At 42.6% G+C, this 21,101-nt stretch overlaps 1 protein-coding gene across 4 annotated transcripts in view; it reads right to left on the bottom strand.

Moving 5' to 3' along the window:
- Positions 1-657: 657 nt before the first annotated feature.
- Positions 658-21,101, bottom strand: part of LOC122922075 (NMDA receptor synaptonuclear signaling and neuronal migration factor-like) — a 51,641-nt gene continuing 31,197 nt past the window's right edge. For 3 of the 4 annotated variants that reach the window (XM_044272529.1, XM_044272530.1, XM_044272531.1), the window contains 10 exons: positions 15,248-15,300; positions 14,521-14,610; positions 14,291-14,415; positions 13,020-13,103; positions 12,836-12,869; positions 10,699-10,769; positions 7,901-7,980; positions 5,377-5,479; positions 4,739-4,814; positions 658-3,472 (listed from right to left, as the gene is read on the bottom strand). In XM_044272529.1, coding sequence (XP_044128464.1) covers positions 3,375-3,472; positions 4,739-4,814; positions 5,377-5,479; positions 7,901-7,980; positions 10,699-10,769; positions 12,836-12,869; positions 13,020-13,103; positions 14,291-14,415; positions 14,521-14,610; positions 15,248-15,300 — 814 coding nt within the window. In that variant the 3' untranslated portion in view covers positions 658-3,374. Of the gene's footprint in view, positions 3,473-4,738; positions 4,815-5,376; positions 5,480-7,900; positions 7,981-10,698; positions 10,770-12,835; positions 12,870-13,019; positions 13,104-14,290; positions 14,416-14,520; positions 14,611-15,247; positions 15,301-17,563; positions 17,633-21,101 lie in introns of all 4 variants that reach the window. The other variant, XM_044272532.1, reaches the window with a different exon arrangement.

Genomic DNA, 21,101 nt, shown 5'->3' with positions numbered 1-21,101 from the left:
CACATAACAATGGCTTTGCCCTTGTGGGAATGCAAGTACTTTAATACAAATAATGTGTAATCTACAGGATCATATTATGTGATAGAATGGTGCCCAGTACACATATTTAATGGTCATCACCCTCCAAACAGTCAATGACAGGAGATTCATGTACGTCAGCAGAACTGCGAGTTCAGATGCCCACAGACCCCTGATGACATCACCAGTGAGTGTGGTAATGGGGGCCCATGGGTGTAACCTTCTATATCCTTGGGAAAAGCTTCATCATCTTAAGTAACCCAGAGAAGGGGGTAAGACTGCACCATCTCATTCACTAATGTGAACATGGCGTCCCGGCAAGTCCAGCCCGGCTACAAGAGGCCTCATATTACTTTTTGAGGTGTACATAATGGGCAGGACTGAGACAAACATGGCATTAATAGGGTTATATGCAAAAATAAAATGTGTAATCTCCATCTTGATGAAAGATTCTGTGCAAAATCTCGCATGGTGACGTGATGACATCATGCCGGACGGTGTGGTGACGTCATACATCACTGCGCCCAAGATTTTGCACGGGATCTTCAACCAAGATGGCTGCGGCGGCCTCTTCACTTGCAAATAGATAAGGTGAGTATGAATTCCCCCCCCCCCTCCCAAACTGATTTGTTACCACGAAGGACAAGGACATTTGTCTTCACAGCAAATTGAATTTTCCCTGAAATTTGGATACTTCGGATACTTCGATTTGCTCAACGCTGGCCATCAATATTAGGGATGAGCGAATCGACTTCAGATGAAAAACATCCAAAGTCAATACGCATAAAAGTTTATTAGAATACTGTATGGAGTGAGCGAGGCTTCGGGTAATAACTTCAGAAATTAATTTCTACTGTAAAAAAACTTTTACCGAACTCGGGTTTGTTTCCAAGGTACCAGGGCAGCACAGCGCCATGCACTGGTTAGTGGCCATGAGTGGTACTGCAGCCCTGCTTCAAATAAATGGGGGCAGTGTTGCAGTAACCAGGCACGGCCACTACACAGTGTATGGCAGCCTGTTCAAACGTATGATCGGCAGGCTGCTGGGTATTCGACCCCCACCGATCTGATATCGATGTCCTCTCATTGCTCTGGCCACTGTTTGGCTTAGACTCGCTGTTTACTACTACATTCCCCCTACATGCAGCAGTCGGTAATCTGCCCATCAGTATAACATCGATCCGGTCGAATTGATCAAACTGGAGGAACGCTGCTAAAGTGCAAACCTGCAGAAAGTAAATGGTACGTCAATGATCTATCCGTTCCCTGCAGTAATGGAGCAATCAATAAATCAATGAGCTCTGACGGCTTTCATCAGCACCGATGCAGATCTAGGGCTGCATGTCATGTCAGCGGGCAGATATTCATTATCTTCCACAATGCTACATGGAGAAGAGACCGTCATCTCCACTAGCCTCAGTGCACATTCCACCAGCTGTGGCCGGGTCATAAGAAAATAAACAGCCTGTACTACGGATACCCCTGAGAAACAGCACCACCGCTGACTTATAGGCAGGGTTTGGTATTGCAGTTTAGCTTCATTCACTTAACTGGGAAAGAGCTGCAAGAACACAACCCATCGATGAGACTGGAACCGTTTCTGGAATCTGCCATCATCTTACGAGGTTAGATTAACCCTTTAAGTCTGGGTGTAATTAAAATGAATTAGGCACGTATGTTACCGGGTCCAGTGACACTATGACTTGTCACTACCACAAATATCTACCGTACTAGGGAACCGGACATGTTCATGGATCACTTTAACATTTTCTCAGTACATCCCCAATTTGTATTGTTTTCTTAATCTAAAAAATGATCTGTACCTTTTAAATTTTTTTAAAAATGAGGCAAAATATGAATTACATTATTGAAACTTTTCAAGGGCCTTAATGTTTAACCCTAAACTTTAAGCCAGTGATGGCTCCCCCTAGTGGAAAACCAGTGGAACAGCGACAAGTGGCTCTAAAACGGGCATAGACAAAAGACAGTAAAAGTCCTCCTTGACAAACGAAGCCTAAGAAGAAGACATTTTGGATACTTAACGTTTTAAAAAGCAGAATTAACGACTTGGGTTCTAGTCTTGAGATCGGTGACATCTGTCCCGCTCCAACAAATAGATATGATTGATAAGGACGTGTAACCTCCGCTTACTCAAGACCCAAAATCAATCAAAAACCTGGGTCGAGAGGGCGAAAGCCTCTAAATGACACAACGCTATATATATAGAGAGAGTATAAAATGCAGCAATATATCGATAAATCAGTTATTTAACCCATCCAGAAAGATAAGCACTAGGCAACCAAACGGGCCGAGGATGCCAGTGCAAACCAGGCCTTCACGTGACCATCAGCGAGCGCCACAACCGGCGTCACGCAACCCTGTCGCTCACCCCAATGGCTAGTCTCCCAGATATATATAATAAGTAAATGTATATTGATTACAGCTATCCCTACTGTACATAGGTTTCTACTATGTTCACATGACGATAATTATCAAGTGCTAACTGGAGCCGAGCCTAGATAATGAACCGGCTACCTAGAAGATGACTACCGGCACGGAGTACACGTGAGTATATGCACGGAATCGGCAGGAGAGTAACAACACTTATTTGCTGGTGATCTACACGTCTAGGACCAAAAAAAAAGATGTTGCGCTAAAGTGTCCTGCGCTGTCACTACAACCGTGCAAGACGGCTCAAAGGCCGGTGCACTTGTGTCATGATTAGATACGCTATTTGCTTGGTTAAAAATTAAATTGCACTTAAATTCTAAGTCACCCCACGTGGATAATCTAAAAACCCCACTAATTAGATATACATATATGTCCTATATAGATATATCCCTCAATAATACTACTTCCGCAGCCTCGCAGGCAGAACGGGCCACACGACCTTCCTTCGCGCCGTTCTCGGCTTCCATCCCACAAAGTATAAAAGTCACCTGGGTTTTGCTACAAAAAGTTCACTGTGGGTTTTGAAGGCTCGACGGGATCCTTGCTCTCTAGTGCAAGAAATGTTATTAAACCTGAGCTTAAGTCTCAAAAGGGCCTCGAAAAAAAAAAAAAGAGAGGACCCGGCGTTTCTTGGTTAGCGTTTGCCCTGAATTGGTGAAGCTCAGAATGAAGACGTCTTCTCGTTCTTCATCTCTCTACATGCCAAAACTTCTCAAGCCTTCTTCCAACTCCTTTTGTAAGATTTGCCAGCCGTCGGCTCGGCCTCTGTTACCTTACAACTTCTTCAGTTTTCCCCTGTCCTCCACTCTCCATGGCAGGGGGATGTGGGGGAGAAGATCCCAGTAGACTCTTTCAGCCCCCTTGAAAAAAGAAAGTACTCCTAAGATGGCAGCATTGTGGCAGGCTCATAAAATGTCGTCGTAATCCAGCAGCTTGGAGTGTTGGCGAGTCTTCCAGAGACGATATAATCGGAAATCGAAATATCTTTCGATCAATTGCTTTCCTGCAAAATGAGAAGAGGAGAAAAAAACAAAAACCATCAGTATCGATGTGCGTCTGGACCAGCAGCCCACATGATAATGCAAGGTCCCTGAAGGGCTGAAACGATGACCTGATGCCAACTGAGAAGCCATGAGGCCCCATAGGCTCGTATGGGTGCCAGCCTACTCGGAGCTTGTACAAAGCCATAAGGCGGCAGGTGCATGAGGCTCTCATTTCCAGAAGTGTGCCCAAGGCGCTGGGCATTTAGACACAGGGAATGTGCGCTGGTTGCATTGCAGCGTGGCCTCTTCTCCATTGAATTCTGTGGGGAAGGCGGTCACTGTAAATGCAGGGTTATAGGGACCCTAAACCAAAGGTGGGACATGCAGACAGATGGGATTACTATGTAGATACCCATGATAACACAGTACGGGAGTATGGGTCCTGTATCTGCATATGTCCATATAAACCTTTACAGGCTGGGGCCCAGTCACAGAAATGACCTCATTAGGCCCCATGCACACAACCATATGTGCTTTTGCATTCCACAAATCATGGATACCGGCCATGTGCAACCCGCATTTTCCACTTCCGCAGGTCCCGCACTATGTTACAAATTCCTATTTTTATCTGCAAAATGGACAAGAATAGGAAATGTTCTATTTATTTATTTTTTTGCGGAGCTGCGAAATGCACATATGGGTGCGGACAGTACATGGTGCTTCTTTTGTGGCTGCACTGGTCTGCATCCAGACCAAAAATATCATCATGTGAATGAGGCCTTAACCAGATAATCCCCAGTAGTTTATGATTAAGTGCAATCATCCTTATTATTTGCAACCCACATTGCTACCTAAATATAAGAGCCGACCAGCGCTGTTTAAATCCATGGGCCAGAAAAAAATTCCTGTTGTTTCCCGCACCCTGGTCGTTGACAAGATAAGGATAAGCCTCTCTGCGAATGATCCGTAATTATCGTCTTATTCCTGAAATCTTTCCAAAACTCGCCCAGGAATCTGCTTGTGACAAATATGGACAGTGTGACTGATCCCGATTACTCCAGGGAGATCTAATCAAATGGTTTCAATTATCTGAGCAGAAAATTAAACCGCCAAGCAGATGCTCGCTCCATCCTCCCTGATGTGACATCCGTCACGAGGTGCTGGGCAGGAGCTTATTCTGGGCATGGGGGACCTGTCTTTAGTGCGCCGCTCACTGCCGACTATTGGCATGGGGTGTGCATGACGAGCGTCAAGTGAGATGTTTGGACCATTGCTGGGGGTCTTACCTTGTGCTGATAACTCAAGGGGGGACTTGAATTCGATCTGGTGCGGACTCATTAGGTTCTTCAAATTCTGGAAAAGCTGAGAGGGCAAAGTGACACGATGAGTACAGGATGTAAAATAAGGACGGTCCATTATGCCAAGCAGATTTTACAAGCATACACGGGCCCCCATGGCTGAGAAGCAAAGATAGGAAGGGCCACAATTTCTCCTAGATTAGCTTCAAGCAAGTCAATGGGCCAATAAAGCAGCTACAGTCTTCTTTTAGTGCTTAAAGGGGTTGTCTGGGTAGATAACATTTTTTTTTAAAGGGGCAGAATCCAGTGTGCTGAGCCTGAGGACAGGAAGTGGAGAGGAGCGTGGATCAGAACAGCGGCATGACACTGCTGCAGCCAGTCACTGGCCTCAGTGGTCGCGTCACATGACCTCTGAGAGCAGTGATTGGTTGCAGTACTCATTAGGAGCATACTGGCACATCATCCCTGCAGCCGAACAAACAAAACCGGGCCAGAAGGATTGGAGCACCAGTGCTGGAAGTGGCAGGGAATTCTATAAGTATACATTATACAACCCGTTTAGCAACCCCACAGACATCCCACTTAGAGGCATGTCTCATTATCTTCCCTCCCTGGACCCACCATACCTTCTCTCCATTGGGGTTCCCCAGCACGTAGCACCCCATAATGTGTATCACATTGGGTTCTGGATTAATTTTGCTCATCAGTTTACTCAGTCTTTTCCAAAATCTAAGGAAGCAGAAGAATAAAATATTCAAAAGACTGTTCTATGGATAAAGCTTCTTGTACATAAGTTATACATCTTCTTATATAATAATCTGTACAGCTGGTATAAGTTATACATCTTCTGTATATAGTGACATGGACCATGCTGGTATAACCTGGGCATCTCCTGTATATAATTATATATGTACAGCTGGTATAAGTTATACATCTTCTTGTATATAGTGATATGGAGCATGCTGGTATAACCTGGGCATCTCCTGTATATAATTGTATATGTACAGCTGGTATAACCTGGGTATCTCCTGTATATAATTATATATGTACAGCTGGTATAACCTGGGTATCTCCTGTATATAATTATATATGTACAGCTGGTACAACCTGGGTATCTCCTGTATATAATTATATATGTACAGCTGGTATAACCTGGGCATCTCCTGTATATAATTATATATATGTACAGCTGGTATAACCTGGGTATCTCCTGTATATAATTATATATATGTACAGCTGGTATAACCTGGGTATCTCCTGTATATAATTATATATGTACAGCTGGTATAACCTGGGTATCTCCTGTATATAATTATATATGTACAGCTGGTATAACCTGGGCATCTCCTGTATATAATTATATATGTACAGCTGGTATAACCTGGGTATCTCCTGTATATAATTATATATGTACAGCTGGTATAACCTGGGTATCTCCTGTATATAATTATATATGTACAGCTGGTATAACCTGGGTATCTCCTGTATATAATTATATATGTACAGCTGGTATAACCTGGGCATCTCCTGTATATAATTATATATATGTACAGCTGGTATAACCTGGGTATCTCCTGTATATAATTATATATATGTACAGCTGGTATAACCTGGGTATCTCCTGTATATAATTATATATGTACAGCTGGTATAACCTGGGTATCTCCTGTATATAATTATATATGTACAGCTGGTATAACCTGGGTATCTCCTGTATATAATTATATATGTACAGCTGGTATAACCTGGGTATCTCCTGTATATAATTATATATGTACAGCTGGTATAACCTGGGTATCTCCTGTATATAATTATATATGTACAGCTGGTATAACCTGGGTATCTCCTGTATATAATTATATATGTACAGCTGGTATAACCTGGGCATCTCCTGTATATAGTTATATATGTAAAGCTGGTATAACCTGGGTATCTCCTGTATATAGTTATATATGTAAAGCTGGTATAACCTGGGTATCTCCTGTATATAATTATATATGTACAGCTGGTATAACCTGGGTATCTCCTGTATATAATTATATATGTACAGCTGGTATAACCTGGGTATCTCCTGTATATAATTATATATGTACAGCTGGTATAACCTGGGTATCTCCTGTATATAATTATATATGTACAGCTGGTATAACCTGGGTATCTCCTGTATATAATTATATATGTACAGCTGCTATAACCTGGGCATCTCCAGTATATAATTATATATGTACAGCTGGTATAAGTTATACATCTTCTTGTATATAGTGACATGGACCATGCTGGTATAACCTGGGCATCTCCTGTATATAATTATATATGTATAGCTGGTATAACCTGGGCATCTCCTGTATATAATTATATATGTACAGCTGGTATAAGTTATACATCTTCTTGTATATAGTGATATGGAGCATGCTGGTATAACCTGGGTATCTCCTGTGTGTATGTGTGTGTGTATATATATGTATGTATATATATATTATATATATAGAAAAAGAAAGTCCAGCGGGAGCACCAACATAAAGAGTGGGTGCAAAATCCAAGGGGGATGACGGCAGTCCCCAATAGTATAATCGAAGAAATAGGACTGCACTCCGGATATTGATGAAAAAATCAAGTGGTTTTATTCACCCATAGTATGGCAAATCTTGCGACGTTTCAGCTCTTGCGAGCCTTTCTCAAGCTTGAGAAAGGCTCGCAAGAGCTGAAACGTCGCAAGATTTGCCATACTATGGGTGAATAAAACCACTTGATTTTTTCATCAATATCCGGAGTGCAGTCCTATTTCTTTGATTATTTATATATATATATACACATATACAGCTTCTGTAAATAATCCCTTCCCCGCTAAGGGATATTTGACGTGATTGGCAGATTTCATGTTCATAATGCAGAAGATCAATTATTGATAAAATCCACATCTCTCCTACGTCATTAACCTGTAAACACATATTCCTTGGAGGCCTCTGCGCACAAGGAGATTAAAAAAGATGCAGGGATCTGGAAAGGATCAATTATTCATAACTTTATTTTACTTACACTGTGCTGCAAATCTACAATATGGAAATCATTATGCCGGTAAATGTCTTATCATAATGAATAGGCTACGGGGTAATTGCTCAGTAAATGTAACCTTTAGTTTGTTTAACTTACAGAATAAGATCCTCCTCCTTCTCCACTTTGGCAAAAGTAGCGACCTTATTCTTCAAAAGGTAGAGGTAGCCGGGTCCTCCCTAGGAAGTAAACAGGGGTGAGATGGCAACATGGATCAGGAGGTGTCGGGAAGCTTCACTGCCGTGGCCAGGTCATCCTAATACTGGGTTAGGGCAGAGAACCGGTGAAGTAAAACCCTGCTATGACTCTCCACAGTTTTATAGCACATCTAGGGCATATATACACTCCTCAACATTGAAAATGCAACACCAAGAAGGAAAGATAGTGGAATTCTGAAAATCACAGGCTCAGTATGGAGTATGAGAACCACACGCCGAAATCTACGCCCTTCCACAGCTTGGCATGTTATCAGTGATCTTAAAGGGACACTGACAGGGCCAATAAGCATATTGAGGTATATATCTGGCAGTACAGGTCTTATAATGGGTATTACAATCATATAAGTATCCCCCCTGTCCACATTATACAAACAGTAAACTTAAGTTTTATAACCTGCTCCAACGGTCTTCAATCTGCCCAAGGGGTCGGCGTTTCACCTCTCTTGCGCCCAGCCAGCCTCCCCCAACTGAAGCGCTGCGCTTAACAGTGCCCGGCGCATGCGCCGGATCTTGTGAAGTCCGGTACAGTAAGCGACGCCCAGCTCATCAATATTCACTTCGCTGGGCGGCGCTTACTGTCCCCGACTTCACAAGATCCGGCGCATGCGCAGGGCACTGTTCAGCGCAGCGCTTCAGAGCGGAAAACGCAGCAATTTTATAACCTGCTCCAACGGTCTTCAATCTGCCCAAGGGGCGGCGTTTCACCTCTCTTGCGCCCAGCCAGCCTCCCCCAACTGCCGCTTTGAAGCGCCGCCCAGCTCATGAATATTCAGTTTGCTGGGCGGCTTCTGCGTTTTCCGCTCTGAAGCGCTGCGCTGAACAGTGCCCTGCGCATGCGCCGGATCTTGTGAAGTCGGGGACAGTAAGCGCCGCCCAGCGAAGTGAATATTGATGAGCTGGGCGGCGCTTACTGTACCGGACTTCACAAGATCCGGCGCATGCGCCGGGCACTGTTAAGCGCAGCGCTTCAGTTGGGGGAGCCTGGCTGGGCGCAAGAGAGGTGAAACGCCGCCCCTTGGGCAGATTGAAGACCGTTGGAGCAGGTTATAAAACTTAAGTTTACTGTACTTAAGTTTACTGAGATGTGACAAATTCACTTGCAGTACAGAATGGACCTCTATGCCCCATTCTTCTAATCTGACGAGCCGTCCAAGTAGAGGTTCTCCTCTCTCCATCTCTTGCTGTCTGTCATGAACCAGCGGGTCTGAACCCACTGTGTCAGTGTCCTACCTCCTCTAAGGGCGTTGTCTAAGTAAACCCCTGGATATTCACAGTACCCCTGATGGTGGGGATAGACCTGAGGGGAACACCAGGTCGCTACCTCTTGAGGAGGATAGGCACACAAGGCAGCTGGTCCAGGAGGTACCTGGGAAAGGTACCAGAGGTGCAGGACCGAAGGATGAGGCAGAGGCGTAGTCAGACAGGCAAATGGTCAGTGCAGGCAGCAAAGGTACAGGTCAGGCAATCCGTCTCGGCAACAGGAGAGTCAAGGCAAGCAGGTAGGGATATAACAGGTAGCAGAGTCCAGGAATACAGATACGAATCAAGAACACAAGCTGAAACCAGGAACCTTAGCAGGGCACAGGAACCTTGACACTGAGGCATCTGGGAAGGGAGACTAAGCCACTTATACAGGAGGGCTACGATAGGTCAGCGAGGTCACATGGCCTAATCCATAAAGCCCATGAAGTGACTCTTAAGGAAGTGCTGCAGGAAACAAGCAGCAAGCATGCTGTGGCCAGGGATTAGAGCAAACTGTGGAGCGGATCCCAGAACAACCGCACCCACACAGACAGAGCCCAGGACTGCAGCGGTGAATGGGAAGCACCGGCCACAGATCACCGCTGAACAAGACGCAGGGGACTGCAGCGGTAAGCAGGGGAACAGTGGCGCACAGCATCAGCTGATCGGCTGTTACACTGTCATTCTAGTTGGTTGTGTTCTCCCAACCCCCGGGAGACACAACATTGTCCAGTGCTGACATCTGCCCCAGTGATAAACCAAGGTCTCAGGTCAAGGACTCTGTCCCGCAGTTTGCCACTTGTGATGATCGCTGACATGTTGACGAACAGAGAGCATCACACAATCATCACACATGACTTGATTCTATTCTTGAGATTTCATGTGGCAAAAAAAAAAAAAACGTGGCTTTCATCTCGGCTTTTACGCCGATCTTAGAGACATCTGCTACTTCGTCAATTTGTCCTTCTTGGTGCTGCAATTTAAATGTGGAGGAGTGTGTTATGGCTATATAGTGGTCATTAGCTGTAATATAAATGAAACATGGACTCTTGAGTCTTTGAGAGAACCTTAAAGACGGGTTCTGGGATGATACTAATAATAATATATATATATATATAATCTCTTTATAGGGTCAGAGGTAACTTTTCAGATGTACAGTTTTAATTCTCCTGCGTTCCTACACACAGTTGTAAAGTTAATTGCTAAAACTGCAGCCACCACTAGGGGGTGCTCACCACATGTGATCTGCTGATGTGTAGAAATCCGCATGCAGCGTGCTCTACCTAGTGCTGACAACAGGCAAATGCGATGACTGTGACAGAAAGCAGGGGAAGCAATTCAATGCTGGACCCCCGTCTCCCCCACCCACAGCAGTCTTGTCATCTGCCTCTGTAGTAGGTATAGCACCGGACCAGCTTTACCGTGATTATCACTCACCTGGCAGAATATAAGCATTTCCCAGATCTTGCAGCCCTTCCTATATACATTCAGCTTTTTCTCAACTTCCTCTGAAAAAGAAAAAAAAAAAAAAGAGTAAAATGGATACAATGTATAAATGTATGGATATAATGTAGAAGATGTTCTCTGCAGCGTTACATTGTATCTGTCAACACTCAGCCCTAATCAGGTCCCTTCTCTGAGAGCTGGAAATAGACGGCTGCTTCTATAATGACACTGGGTAAATTGAATGTCACGTTTACTTAACATCAAATTATAACTAAGATGCCAAATGACATGACGACGACAAGATAAGGATATGAAGCCAAATATTCTTGGCCTCACAAATAGTCACCTCTAGTGGGAAGATTTCATGTAAAATACCTGGAAACATTAGAGAGATCTGGGTATACACTACGTGCAGAATTATTAGGCAAATGAGTATTTTGACCACATCCTCCTCTTTATGCATGTTGTCTTACTCCAAGCTGTATAGGCTCGAAAGCCTACTACCAATTAAGCATATTAGGTGATGTGCATCTCTGTAATGAGAAGGGGTGTGGTCTAATGACATCAACACCCTATATCAGGTGTGCATAATTATTACGCAACTTCCTTTCCTTTGGCAAAATGGGTCAAAAGAAGGACTTGACAGGCTCAGAAAAGTCAAAAATAGTGAGATATCTTGCAGAGGGATGCAGCACTCTTAAAATTGCAAAGCTTCTGAAGCGTGATCATCGAACAATCAAGCGTTTCATTCAAAATAGTCAACAGGGTCGCAAGAAGCGTGTGGAAAAACCAAGGCGCAAAATAACTGCCCATGAACTGAGAAAAGTCAAGCGTGCAGCTGCCAAGATGCCACTTGCCACCAGTTTGGCCATATTTCAGAGCTGCAACATCACTGGAGTGCCCAAAAGCACAAGGTGTGCAATACTCAGAGACATGGCCAAGGTAAGAAAGGCTGAAAGACGACCACCACTGAACAAGACACACAAGCTGAAACGTCAAGACTGGGCCAAGAAATATCTCAAGACTGATTTTTCTAAGGTTTTATGGACTGATGAAATGAGAGTGAGTCTTGATGGGCCAGATGGCTGGATTGGTAAAGGGCAGAGAGCTCCAGTCCGACTCAGACGCCAGCAAGGTGGAGGTGGAGTACTGGTTTGGGCTGGTATCATCAAAGATGAGCTTGTGGGGCCTTTTTGGGTTGAGGATGGAGTCAAGCTCAACTCCCAGTCCTACTGCCAGTTTCTGGAAGACACCTTCTTCAAGCAGTGGTACAGGAAGAAGTCTGCAAGGTAAGAAAAACATGATTTTCATGCAGGACAATGCTCCATCACACGCGTCCAAGTACTCCACAGCGTGGCTGGCAAGAAAGGGTATAAAAGAAGAAAATCTAATGACATGGCCTCCTTGTTCACCTGATCTGAACCCCATTGAGAACCTGTGGTCCATCATCAAATGTGAGATTTACAAGGAGGGAAAACAGTACACCTCTCTGAACAGTGTCTGGGAGGCTGTGGTTGCTGCTGCACGCAATGTTGATGGTGAACAGATCAAAACACTGACAGAATCCATGGATGGCAGGCTTTTGAGTGTCCTTGCAAAGAAAGGTGGCTATATTGGTCACTGATTTGTTTTTGTTTTGTTTTTGAATGTCAGAAATGTATATTTGTGAATGTTGAGATGTTATATTGGTTTCACTGGTAAAAATAAATAATTGAAATGGGTATATATTTGTTTTTTGTTAAGTTGCCTAATAATTATGTACAGTAATAGTCACCTGCACCCTACAGATATCCCCCCTATCCCCCTAAAATAGCTAAAACTAAAAACAAACTAAAAACTACTTCCAAAAATATTCAGCTTTGATATTAATGAGTTTTTTGGGTTCATTGAGAACATGGTTGTTGTTCAGTAATAAAATTAATCCTCAAAAATACAACTTGCCTAATAATTCTGCACTCCCTGTAATGGAGTCCAGGCATGGAAAGCTAGTCTACTCTGCTCAGGGTTAAAGTGTCTGATCACTTTCTGATCAGTGGGGGTCTCGACTCTAGAAAGGGCTGCAGTGCTGACTCAGATGGTGAGGCCCCTTTAAACCCCTTCACCATTGACCCAATGGAAGAAAACTCACCTAAAATGTCATCAAATGTAGCATGTTCGTGATCCTGAGAGCGAAGGGGAATAAGGAAAGGGTTAGGTGTATAAAAGGCATCATACAATTCCCAGCATATGAGATGCAGTGCACCGATATATATATATATACACACACACACAATGTACAGCATCATTGTAACAGACACACAAGCAGCTCTTACATAGAGAATGGGGATGATGGAGGGGTCATCTCTCCGGATTATGGTCGGAATATATTCTGCTTTAGGAACTTTGGATGATATTAGCTGCAAACGGAGAAAAACCTCGTCAGAGGACTGGAAATGCATCACGTATCTGAGAAAAATATCACGTGTCTACATGTAATACACCCACATCATGTCCTAACATCTCAAACATGGAGGGATATAGAGAGGAGGCCATAGCTGATCACTGTGTCATCTCACGCCGTAGGATTAGATGCTGGGGAACTGCATGGACTGCTATTAGATAGATAGATAGATGTGAGATAGAGAGAGAAAAGTGTGAGAGAGAGAAATGTGAGAGAGAGAAAAGTGTGTGAGAGAGATGTGAGAGAGTGAAAAGTGTGTGAGAGAGATGTGAGAGAGTGAAAAGTATGTGAGAGAGGGAAAAGTGTGTGAGAGATGTGAGAGAGAGAAAAGTGTGTGAGAGAGATGTGAGAGAGAGAAAAGTGTGTGAGAGAGATGTGAGAGAGAGAAAAGTGTGTGAGAGAGATGTGAGAGAGAGAAAAGTGTGTGAGAGAGATGTGAGAGAGAGATGTGAGAGAGAGAAAAGTGTGTGAGAGAGATGTGAGAGAGAGAAAAGTGTGTGAGAGAGATGTGAGAGAGAGAAAAGTGTGTGAGAGAGATGTGAGAGAGAGAAAAGTTTGTGAGAGAGATGTGAGAGAGAGAAAAGTTTGTGAGAGAGATGTGAGAGAGAGAAAAGTGTGTGAGAGAGAGAAATGTGAGAGAGTGAAAAGTGTATGAGAGAGAGAGATGTGAGAGACAAAATATGACCAGGGAGAGACACGTAATATGAAGGTTGCAGGGTTGCGGTGCCGTCATGTTCCTTACAACTACTACCTGTATATATCAGTATAATATAAGATATTTTTTTCTGAGATAAAAGACAAATGAAATATATACAGATTAGAGATGAGCGAATCGATTCTAAGGAATGTGTATCCAACAGATGTATGATTTTCAGGAAAAGACATCCAGCCTGGCACTGTCAATCTCCTGCCTGCACTGCTGCTGAAGCAGGAGAAACTACTGTGCACGCGCCACGACACTTCCGGGTAGAGGCGGGTGAGCAGTAGCTGCTTGCAAAGCCGGATTTGAGCTTCAGCAGGAGACTGACAATCATACAGCAGGTGGGCGCTGGCACATCTGTGGAGGCTGCCTCACAGACGTTTAGCTAATGAGATGTATGGATTCATTAGAACGGATTTGCTCATCTCAGATATCATTCTTACCATGATCTTGGGTGGAATAAAATCTTCTCCTTCACAGGACAGAACTTCCATTTCTCTTTCTGACTCCCAGTTCAGGTCCTCACATTCTTCATCCAGAGCGGTGCAGGAATTCTGCAAATCATGGCCTGATGGTGGGGGGTAAAAAACCCAAAACATAGTGGTCAGTGGAGGTGCTGTCTCAATCTGCCCCGGGTTTCATGTTCAGATTTTCCTACATTCTTGATACTCACTTTCTCTGGAGTCGTGAATGGAGTCGGCTTTTATTGGGGTGGGGTCGCTCCAGGACCTGCTGAAGCTTCTTTCTCTTCGGTCAGCGAAGGCTAATGATATCAAACACAATGGAGGCAGACGATTAACATACATGAGGTTCTCCATCGCTTCATTACTTTCCATCACTGCTTCTTGCTAATGATTCGTTTTTCCAACATCAATGGAGGAAATGGCCTTTCCCACAGCGGTCATCTATCTGGGACCATTGGATTTTAAACTGACCAATTCCTCTGGCCTCATCCTTTGTACCCAAGGAGAGCAACCACCTAATGTGTGTGAGGGCCTCCTGACTCTCCATGGAAGGGTAGATAAGGATGGGGCATGCAGGATTGTTCTTAAGGTGTCTGGCGGGGCTTTCCCACTTCTCCCCTTCAGGACACATGGATGCTCAGCTAAGCCGAACTTACACGTGAATCAAGGGGCCAGGAACAATAGCCATTGGCCAAGCGAGCGTTTGACCGACAGCTACGTATCTAAAAATGTAGTAAAATTGTAGGACTACTGTAACCCCCCTATGAAAAAACCTTGCAATCTTTCTCAAACCACGGTAAGAAAATAAACGAGTATATATGTAACATGGGCCCTGACCCATCTGCCCACATGGGAAATCCTATATGAAAATCCGTAAATACACCTAAATGGCTCATCCGAGGGCAATTTCACACAACATTCAAGCCAGCCGCTTACTCTGAGCTTTCATCCTCCGGCTTCCCACCATCCGTAAGTGTTTGCGGAAATTCCTGTGGGGAAGAGAACAGAGCAGGAATAAGATGAGTCTGTAAAGTGCGTCTGAAATATGTTTATTAGGCTGCCCTCGCTGCGGAGGTATGATTAAAGGCTGGAATAAGACCGTGACGCTTCGGCCAACCGCACAAATGTTTTATTCCAGAGCTTTGTTAAGGCCGGCGGTGTTAACACTTGCATAGCGGCAGCATCGGCAACCATAAGAATCTCTAGCCGGCACGTTAAGCCAGTCTGTAGTGCAATTTAAAGGAGAACGCCAGGCCCCGGGTGGGGGCGGAGCTTGACTACACCCGACCACAGGTCGTGCAGCTCAGCCTGATTCACTTCAATGAAGCTGAGCTGCAATACCAAACAAAACCTGTGCACAGGTGTGGCGCTGTTTCTGGAAGAAAGCAGCCATGTATTTCTAAAATGTGTGTCAGGCACCTCCCCTACACTAGGCAGAAAACAAGGTATCAGTTTGGCCTGGAGTGTTCCTTTAAATTTGGTGTATTTTGCGTGTTTCCAAGCAGTCTCCTAGTGAATTTTGGTCTGGCGGTGTCCAGTGCTGTCAGCTCTATAATCCAACCAGGGGCGTAGCTATAGGGGAAGCGGCTGCTTTGGGGCCCTGACCCAGAAGGGGCCCACCCAGGAGGAGGAGGACTAAAAGATTTTGTCAGGGACCCCTCAACAGTATTACACAATGAAATTATATACAGTGACAGTGTAGACGGATGGAACAGCTGCCGGGCCTGGTCTGAGAGAGCGATCTTTACTAGCCACAGGAATGAGGGCGGAATGAAAGGAAGGGAATGCGAAAAAGTTACTGGGGGAGGGGGCCCCATTCAAAAATTTGCTGTGGGTCCCAGTCATTTCTAGCTACACCAATGAATCCAACCATATAAATGTAGCTAGAGAACCACTAAGTTCTGAAGTCCAGAAGGATGTGAGGACACCAGTTTGCTGACATGCTAGTTATTAAAGGGTAACTCCACCCCAGAAGGAGGAAAAATTTATTTCTGGAAGGGTACTGAGCACAGCACTGCTATGAACAGTATGGGCGCCATAGTGATTTCCAGACCACCTGGTGGCTGATTGGTAGCAGACTCCAACCCCCAACCAAAACTGGATACTATATCTATTGGTGGAGTTTTTCTTTAAAACATAAAAATACTAAACCTGAGTGGAACTGAAAGTCCCAGCATGGAGTGACATGTTTATAACCCAGAGATCTCAATCCACTTATAAACCGTTTATAACCTTGTGCTGCGGAGCAGCGACATGACGCCTTGTCACGGGGGATGCGGCATAGAGCAGCTGCCATGTTGAAGGCTCTCCTACAGTGACACATGGCAGCGCCGTGATAGGGCTTCACACCGTGGGAGTCATAAATGGATACGGTAGCAGCAGGGAGATTTTCCACTTGATCACCCCCTTTGAAAACACTCAGTGGAATGACAGGAAGATGAACTGATTCCGTAATGCGAAGGCACTTGACAAACTGCAGTTTTATGAAGAAAAAAAAAACTGCTTTGAAGCTGAGATTGGAAATGAAAGGGAAGAAGGGAGAACAGATTCAGGTGAATTTTATTAGGAAAATTGTGATTTTTTTTATTTTTTACTTTGCTTAATTTATTTTAGTAGAGAAAATGAAGATTTGAGGCTCAAAGGGATGATGCTCTACTGTCATATTACTAGTCAACCAGCAGGGGGCACTGCTACGGCACACAGGTTGGACCCTGCATTATTTCTGCAGTTTCTAGGAATCACAGTGTCCAAATAAACTATAACAGGCAGATAGTAGAATTAGGATACGACAATTTTTTAATGTAATTTAGGCATTTTTGAGTAACCGGTTGCTGGGAATGTTAGGAGACAACTAATACAACCACAATAAGAGCTCTAATATGGGTTGTCACTCAGCGCATCATGGACTCGTGAATGGTGAAAAAGCTGACAACTTATGCATTCTGTCAGATTCCATTTCTAAAAACTGCACTTGCTCATATGGGCAGAGTACAGTATAAGTCATGGGATTCAATCAAATATATACGGCGTCTGATTAATGTAATGTATGTGGAGTATGCGGCGCTATATAGATTAATGTCATGGTCCTGTATTATAAACATGTGACGAAATTCATGTCATTTAGGAGCAAAACAGGACGTCAGATGATTTCTATCCCCCTTCCTTTTCAATCTAATCAATACGTGAACCAGGGAAAGAAGTGTCTGCGCAGACCTGGGAGGTATAGGCATGCATGCTCGGAGCTCACCCTACCTCTGTATAACAGCTGCAGAGTCATTTTCTCGCTTCCGTCTTTTCCTCTCGGCATAGCCCCGGAAGGCCCTGAGAAACCGGTTTGTGTCAATAACTCAACCCATCAAAAGAGGGACAAGCCAAAACAGTAGCACACCACGTCCAGGTGAGGAGACAAACCACGAAAAAACACAGGACAGAGGCCAAAGCGATGCTTCTGACCACACACAGGCAGAGAGATGGAGACAACACAGACCTGGGATCACAGCCAGACCAAAATCCAAGAGGGCGGACCACCGTATTGTCCGTGTGGATTACGGTAGACTAATACAGGGCAGTCACCTCAATGTCTTTAAAAGTCACGAAACGCGATATTCCCCTAGAGCCCCCTTTACGTATGTGCATTGCTGTCTGCAGCTGTGTTTTGTGGATGAATAAAAATAATAAAATGGCATTACATAAAAAACTGCTCCTTACTGGGAGAGGGGACTTGAAAGAATTGGTACTGGATTTGCCACCTAAGCATAAGCTTTTCCATATTGGTGCACAGTGAGTAGAATTGGGTAACAAATTATATCCCCTAGCCCTGACTACGCACTCCTCCCCATATTTATTAAGTAATAAGAATTTTGTAAAATGTGCCACAATATTAACATCCACTGTCCTGTCATACTAAGCTCGGTATTTTTGACATAATACCTCTGGCCACATTTAAATAAGAACTACTGTAATCATGTCCTTATGTACACGAGTAAAGCATCTATATAATATGGCAGAAAAGGAAACACCAGCTCACCTACACATCCACAGGACGCACGGACAGGCGCAAAGCAGCACCAAAATATGTGAAGACAAGAAACAGACGCTCTAGAGCCATACAGCAAGTTTATTTCCACAAGTAATCCATCTGTAACAGCGGGAAGTACGGCACTTCATGTTCTTCCAGATAGATTTATTTCCATGGGTTAAAATCTTTCAGAATTTTATTTACCTACAGCTCTGGAGCTTGTGTTTCTTCTATTCTATAATGTGCCCCCCTATGTACAAGAATATAACTACTATATAACTACTATAATACTGCTCTATGTACAAGAATATAACTACTATAATACTGCCTCCTATGTACAAGAATATAGCTACTATAATACTGCCTCCTATGTACAAGAATATAACTACTATAATACTGCCTTCTATGTACAAGAATATAACTACTATAATACTGCTCCTATGTATAAGAATATAACTACTATAATACTGCTCCTATATACAAGAATATAACTACTATAATACTGCCTCCTATGTACAAGAATATAACTACTATAATACTGCTCCTATATACAAGAATATAACTACTATAATACTGCCTCCTATGTACAAGAATATAACTACTATACTACTGCTCCTATGTACAAGAATATAACTACTATAATACTGCTCCTATGTACAAGAATATAACTACTATAATACTGCTCCTATGTACAAGAATATAACTACTATAATACTGCTCCTATGTACAAGAATATAACTACTATAATACTGCTCCTATATACAAGAATATAACTACTATAATACTACTCCTATGTACAAGAATATAACTACTATAATACTGCCTCCTATGTACAAGAATATAACTACTATAATACTGCTCCTATGTACAAGAATATAACTACTATAATACTGCTCCTATGTACAAGAATATAACTACTATAATACTGCTCCTATGTACAAGAATATAACTACTATAATACTGCTCCTATGTACAAGAATATAACTACTATAATACTGCTCCTATGTACAAGAATATAACTACTATAATACTGCTCCTATGTCAAGACTATAACTACTATAATACTGCTCCTATGTACAAGAATATAACTACTATAATACTGCTCCTATGTACAAGAATATAACTACTATAATACTGCTCCTATGTACAAGAATATAACTACTATAATACTGCTCCTATGTACAAGAATATAACTACTATAATACTGCCTCCTATGTACAAGAATATCACTACTATAATACTGCCCCCTATGTACAAGAATATAACTACTATAATACTGCCTCCTATGTACAAGAATATAACTACTATAATACTGCTCCTATATACAAGAATATAACTACTATAATACTGCCTCCTATGTACAAGAATATAACTACTATGTAACTACTATAATACTGCTCCTATGTACAAGAATATAACTACTATATAACTACTATAATACTGCTCCTATGTACAAGAATATAACTGCTATAATACTGCTCCTATGTACAAGAATATAACTACTATAATACTGCTCCTATGTACAAGAATATAACTACTATAATACTGCCTCCTATGTACAGGAATATAACTACTATAATACTGCTCCTATGTACAAGAATATAACTACTATAATACTGCCTCCTATGTACAAGGATATAACTACTATAATACTGCTCCTATGTACAAGAATATAACTACTATAATACTGCCTCCTATGTACAGGAATATAACTACTATAATACTGCTCCTATGTACAAGAATATAACTACTATAATACTGCTCCTATGTACAAGAATATAACTACTATAATACTGCCTCCTATGTACAGGAATATAACTACTATAATACTGCTCCTATGTACAAGAATATAACTACTATAATACTGCCTCCTATGTACAAGGATATAACTACTATAATACTGTTCCTATGTCCAAGAATATAACTACTATAATACTGCCTCCTATGTACAAGGATATAACTACTATAATACTGTTCCTATGTCCAAGAATATAACTACTATAATACTGCCTCCTATGTACAAGAATATAACTACTATAATACTGCTCCTGCTCCTATGTACAAGAATATAACTACTATAATACTGCTCCTATGTACAAGAATATAACTACTATAATTCTGCTCCTATGTACAAGAATATAACTACTATAATACTGCTCCTATGTACAAGAATATAACTACTATAATACTGCTCCTATGTACAATAATATAACTACTATAATACTGCTCCTATGTACAAGAATATAACTACTATAATACTGCCTCCTATATACAAGAATATAACTACTATAATACTGCTCCTATGTATAAGAATATAACTACTATAATACTGCCTCCTATGTACAAGAATATAACTACTATAATACTGCTCCTATGTATAAGAATATAACTACTATAATACTGCCTCCTATGTACAAGGATATAACTACTATATTGCAGACTAAGGCCTGAACACTTTATGATGTTACACGTTGCGGGTAGAACCGTCTCTCTCTGACCAGGCTTTTACATACGGTCATCCTCATGGGGTCTACACGGGTTGGAGGAAGATAACAATGGATTTGGGATCTGGTTGTTTGCTGTGGGTAATGCTGTCATTCCTTTCGCTCTAGTTCTTATCAGTAAATCCCAATGAATTCTGTTGTCCGTTTTTATCATATGTCACGACCAGTCCATCACCACGACACACGGGTCAATACAAACACAGCATGCAGATCCATGATAAAGCACCACGGGTGCATGCACAGAGCGGCCACACGGATGGATGCAGGG

Source organism: Bufo gargarizans, chromosome 11 (genome assembly GCF_014858855.1).
Source record: "Bufo gargarizans isolate SCDJY-AF-19 chromosome 11, ASM1485885v1, whole genome shotgun sequence".
Taxonomy (NCBI): Eukaryota; Metazoa; Chordata; class Amphibia; order Anura; family Bufonidae; genus Bufo; species Bufo gargarizans.
Note: the sequence above shows the minus strand (reverse complement) of the source record. Positions and strands in the feature narration are given on the sequence as shown.